Source organism: Entamoeba invadens (assembly GCF_000330505.1).
Source record: "Entamoeba invadens IP1 unplaced genomic scaffold scaff_1105074726053, whole genome shotgun sequence".
NCBI classification, from domain to species: domain Eukaryota; phylum Evosea; order Mastigamoebida; family Endamoebidae; genus Entamoeba; species Entamoeba invadens.
The window spans coordinates 30,809-37,160 of record NW_004443681.1 but is presented as its reverse complement, the minus strand read 5'-3'; the positions used below and the strand labels follow the sequence as shown (position 1 = coordinate 37,160).

The 6,352-nt window shown below is 23.6% G+C and overlaps 1 protein-coding gene across 1 annotated transcript; it reads right to left on the bottom strand.

The window, feature by feature from the left end:
* Positions 1-1,700: 1,700 nt before the first annotated feature.
* Positions 1,701-3,715, bottom strand: EIN_320830 (hypothetical protein; the record flags this gene model as incomplete). The annotated part of the gene is made up of 4 exons (XM_004260443.1): positions 1,701-2,814; positions 3,273-3,408; positions 3,506-3,531; positions 3,678-3,715. 4 exons carry the CDS (start codon positions 3,713-3,715, stop codon positions 1,701-1,703), a joined length of 1,314 nt encoding a protein of 437 aa, XP_004260491.1.
* Between the last annotated feature and the right edge of the window lie 2,637 nt (positions 3,716-6,352).

Here is a 6,352-nt window from a genome sequence, read left to right as displayed (position 1 = left end):
TGTGAAGTAAACAGTAATTTTTTATGAATCTTTTTTATAAAATCGTCAACAAGTAAGAATTAAATTTGTTTTTATTTTGCTTTCATAATTGTTGTGATTTTAAAGAAATACAATGGTTTCATTTTGTGTGTTGTGAGATGAAAAAAAAATATTATGATAATTAAGTAAAAAAAAATAAATAACACTTGTCTATAATTGTTAACATAAGTTGCTGTATTATATTTGTGAATAACGACTCAATGACTAAAATTAAAAAAAGTATTATACTATGACAAATTCTTAAAGATTTTTCATTGAACAAACGAAATGTCACAATTATTAAACATAAGCTCCAATCAGAAATTAAATTATTTATCTCTTAATATTTTATCAAAAAAATATCAATAAAAAAATTAACACAAATGTTTATCTTTATTTACACATTCAAAGGTTTTGTAATGCACTAACTTTGTTTTTTCAATTAATTAAAAGGTATACAACTTAGAGACAACTTTAAATGTGTAAAACTATACATATGTTAATCGACTTCATTTTTTAAATCACATTTTTAATAATTAACGTAATTAAAATAATTTCATCATAGAAATTAATCAATACAACCTAATTAATTATTTTCATTGTTTGTGTTGTTGTTAAAATTTACATGATATTTTGGTTATAAACATTACTCAGCTGTTTAATGTAGTGTTCATCATATACTCTAATAAGTTATTATTCCGACATCATAACATTTTACATGATTAAATTTTTATATATTAAGTTGTGTTTGTAGTTAAAGTGTACTTTATTGATAATGTGTCTTTGTTATTCGTAGTTTTATTGTATGTATTGTTGTAATTAATAAACAATTAAACCAATTGTTTGGGTTATGACAAACGTATGTAATTGTTCTTGATGACGAAAAACATTTTTATCATTTTGGTTTTATATTATTCAATGTTTTTACTTTAAAATATTGTTCGTTTAATTCAAATATCTTTGGTTAAATAACTCATTTATTATTTATTTAATTTTTTATTGACTGTTCAAATCAAAATGATACAAATTTTAAAATTGTAATATAATAAATTCAAATGTATAACAACACATTCACTTCGTTGAATTTGTATGGCGATATCTTTCGTGTTGACAACGATATAATTATTGAACGCATAGAGTATTTTTTTTAAATCGATTAATCGATTTTTTATATTTTTTTCATTTATGAAAACTATAATTTAATAACAAAAATAATTTAAGTAAGTCAAAATGTTATTTGTTTTTGTTTTTTCATCACAATCCAGATATAAATTATTTTGATTAATGGCAAATTTGCCCAAATGGTCAAGTTTTTGATTGAGTGGATACTTATATAGTAATTTAAATTAAAACTATATTTTATTATTTTGAAGAAATTTTATTTTATTATTTAAAAAACCATTGAAATAGTAAATTATTTTTTAAGTGAGTTACTTTTATAAAAGTGAGTCAAAAGCGAAGTAGTGAGTCATTTTTTGACAAGTGAGTTTTAAAAGTGAAAGGTGAGTTAATAGCCAATATTAAAATATGTTTAAATTATATTTTATGATTAAATCAATCACAAAGTATAGTACTTGTTTTAAATCAAATGTTATTAAATAATTAATTGTTAATAATTAAATTTAATTAATTGAATTGCTATTCTTAACTATAAAATATAATAAAATTAATCAATAAAGCAGTTAAATTAGTTTTGATTTATATTCAAAGACGACAAATTGTAAATAAATGGTTCTTTGCCGTAGTTGACCATAATTGGATTTGTTTGTCTGTATGAGATAGCAGCAGACAAATCCGAAAAGTCTATTTTTACTTTTTTTTATTAATTTTCCATTGACAGTGAAGAAGACTTCATTAGTGCTTTTAATAAAACCACACCCGGCAATATCCACTTTACCAAGTACTAATCCAAACGTCACTTGTTCCTCATTTTCAATTTCATTGCCGTTATAATAAAAGGATCCATCACTAGAATCCATTCCAATAGAAGGAGTCCCCCACCCCACCATTAAATACTTAAACAAATAGTATGTACTTGAAACGACTCCTAATGACACACAACTAAGTCCTTCTACACTGATCTCAAAATATTTTAAGTCATTGGAATTATAGTTCTCGTACTTTCCAGTCGAGTTGATATACGAAATGTTTTGTGTATAACCCATCTTGTCCCAAAAATAAGACGAAATTAACATCTCATAATCTAAGTCTTTGTGGTACTCACTTTGAGTGATAATGTTCTTGGTAACTACAGAGCCTAGCGACATTGGTACAAATTTAGACAGCCCACAAAATTCATTGCAGTCGTTTCTAAATACATCATTTTTGTTTTCACTGTAGTAGAATTCAATTTTATCAATTTTAGATTCAAATCCATCAAATTTAACATTTGAATTTCTTATATAAATTTCAGTATTTAACTTCTCAAGTTTCAATTTTGATATTTTCAGAGTTGTGCACTGCGAAATAGAAACATTCTGGACCTCTGGAATTTCCATATGAATTGAAGTTGAAGTCGCTTCACTGCAAATAATTCGTTTCACCTTTGTTGTGCAATTTGTTTTAAATTTGATTGTACAAGACTTACACACCTGGACAACTTCAAGTTGTTGAAATTCGCACATTTTATCAAAAATGACTTCCATTGAATTTTCGATAAAAATCGTTTTTAAATGTGGCGCTTTTATGCAGAACCTTCCTTTATCAACGCCGTTCAAATTAAATGTTTGTATATTCAAAAAGTTTAGAGTACCAAATAATCTTTTTTTATTTTTTATTGTAAAAAAGCATAAACCTCTTTGTTTAAAGCGTGAATCGTTGAATATCGAATTTGTTGTTTTTTATTGTTTTTGAATGTATTTTTTGAGTTGTTAAAAAAGGAAAAAAACAATCATCAAAATCGATAAATAAAATTTACAGAACAAATAAGGTTTCCAAAATGACTTTATATATTATTTGGTTTATTTTTTGTTCAATTATGAACCAAAAAATATTAAATATAATTATATTTGAATAATTAAATTAAAATTTTAATTTTTTTAAAAGTTGATATGTAAATACATAACTAATTTAAATTCAATGTGTATTGATATGAAGTATCAATAATTTAATGACAATCTTAATTTGTGTAAAAGAATTAATTTTAATTAACAACTTATTGATATTTGTTATATTTTTTCCATTTTGTAATTTAAGGAGAAACATAAGTTTGCAAAATATAACAAATTTTGTTATATTTGAAATAATTACAATACTTATAAACTATTAATACTATTGTTGCTGCATATGTATAAAACCATTGTCGAAGAGTGAAAAATATCACCGTTTTAACGGAGAAATATTTATCTCTTTTTACAATTTGTGAATATATAGGAAAAAACACTTTTTTAACTTAACATAAAGATAAATTGAATATATTTTTTATTATAAAATTTATAAAAAAACAATAAATTAAAAAATAAAATTAAGGAAATAAAAATAAAACAACAAAATATGTATTTTGACAACAATAAACTAATAATACAAAAAATTGAAAAAGACAAAAGAGAGAATAAAATGAACATTAAATGTTTAACGATTGAATTGAAATGAAATGAAGTAAATTCATAAAAAAGTCTATGTAAGTATTCAATAAAAATACAATATGTGTGTAAAAAAACAAAAAAAATAAAAAGACAATAAAAAAATAATTGAACATTGTTATGGACAAAGAAAATGTACAAAGTGGTATTCAAATAGAAAATGAACAAAGTGGTGGTTATATAGAAAATGTTCAAAACTTGTTTAAATTTTTTGGGTTATCATATTCTTAATGTACTTTAGTAATAAATGAAGTTATTCTTTTTCTTGTTTTTATTTTTGTTCTAGTATCATTAAATAAATCTGGAATTATCATAAATTATTGTGAGTGTTCTTTTTGTTAAAGTTGATATTTTTTTCTGATACTTTTACATCATCAAATTGATTATGATTTAAATTTGTATTTTCATCCATTGGACACATTATACTATTTTCAAACCCTTTTGTTATTTGACATTCGTCGTTATTTGTATCAAATTCATCAACATTATCTTCACTGTCAAAATCAAACTGTGTTTCCATATTCATATCATCGATGTGTTGGCTTGTTTTGGATAAAAATGCGAATAAATTGATTTCTTCAGTATAATAATTAATTGTCAAATTTCTGAGTATTTCAGTTTTTATAGCCGTTTTACTTTTTGTGTTCTGAAAATCCCATTTTTCATTTGTTCAATATCTTTTGACACATTTTCAATTACTTCTCCAATTTTTCCACAAAACGCCAAAACTTTGGTTTTGAAAAATCAAGTTTTCGAGTCAAGCTTGCGTGATATGATTCACAATCGTTATTTGTTCTTTTATCATGAAAATATTGGCACCAAAGTGATTTTTAAAATCGCCAAATAACCACACTCTTTTGAAGTACTCAAGAACAACTTTAAAGTTGTCCAAATGTTGAAACCACATTTCGATGTTTTTGACTGTGTTTTCTATGTCATTTTCGATCAAAAAACACACCGATTCCAACATTTTAACGGCTTCTTTAAATTCCTAATTGTTGAGATATTCGGTCTGAAGTACTTTCATTTTAATAATTTTTGTAATAGCTTGTTTTTGATGAAATAAACACCCTTTATACACTAAACCAATTTCTTTATATTTAGAAAATACACTAATGATGAAACTTTCAAAATCTGTTAGCACTGTAACTTTACATTTAAAACAAGAAGTCACAAATCCATTTTTACTTAAAATTTCATCTTTTGCATCGAACAAATTTTTATAAAGTTTGGCAGTTTTTCTTTTCAGTAAACAATGTAAAATTGGAAATGTTTGTTTGTTTTTTAATTGGCAATGTATTGTGTATAATTGATAAAACTGTTTTGAGCAACTTTTGAATGTGCCATCCATAAGAAATAATTCACATTTTGTCAGCAAAAATAAATGTTCAATAAAACCAAACACAAATATAGAATATTTTGAACTTCGGTAAAGTATATTTGAATCTCCCACTTTAAGAGGTATTTCAGTACAACTTTGAGGTTCTTTGATAGTGGTTGTGTGTCTTTAAATAATTTTTTAAGGGTGGCATCTTTAACATCGATAGAACTTCTTTTAAATCTCGTAAAAAGTTTATGTTGTTGTTCTCTTTTGGTTGGTGAAAGTTTAAGATGTGCCTTTATAAAAATAAAATGATTTTTCTGTTTTAAACAAGGCTTCTCGTGTTTGTGTATTTTGTTTTTTCCATATCTGAATGAACCATCAATTTGTTTTATCACAGAAACTCCACAAAGTGGAACAGCACATATAAAGTAAACACTGATAGTATCTATGGGATTAAATAAATAACCATCAATAACAGAAAGTGATTTCTATCTGTTACTATCAATGCTCATAATTGTTACAAACAATTTTTCTTTTTATTTTTAAGAATAAATACAAAATAAAAAATAAAAAAGAATAAATTAATTTAACGTATAATTTATTTTTAAACGTTTTGTTGTAAAAATATCAAAAATTAATGATTGTTTGCTTGTATTTAGAAACAACAAAATAATGATTTTTTAGATAGTTTTTTTGTAAATGTAAATTAAATTTAGTTTTTCTAAGCATTTTATATTGTATTATTGTTTATTTTATACAGATTAAAATTAAAATAGTATATCATTGATTATACAAAAACGATTTGAACACTTTCTGCAAATTATGGATATCATATTTGGTGTGTTTTACACACAATTAATTTATAAAAAAACAAGATATATATTATAAAGATAATTTCAAGATGAATGGTTTTATATACAACTGTTTATATACACTGCTGTCATATTATAGTGTTTTGTGACTTGGAATGTTGTAAATAAAGACAATTAAATGTATATATAATATAAAAATAAACTATTTTGTTAATTTTTTGATATTTATTAATAATAGCTAACAATTCTTGTTATTTTAAAAAATAGAATATTCAATAAACAAATAAATTATTTTTTGTAAAGTATCGTTTTAAAGAATATTTTTAATAATTTAAGAAAACATCCGAAGTTTCCAAAACATTTTTGGTGAATTGTCATTTGGTAAAATGTACTTTTTACGTTTAAGGGGCTTGCTAATCATTCAATCTATGCATGAATTGAGTCAATCTCGGTGTAAAGTCAACATGTCTAACCATATGAAAATAATTATGGTTGTAATTTACATTAGTATAATGTACTGATTCAAATTATCCCCAAATAAAGGCATCTCGATATTTAAATTGAATTTTTTGTTTGGTTCGATAGTTATATGAAATTAAATTGTAATAAAAATAGAA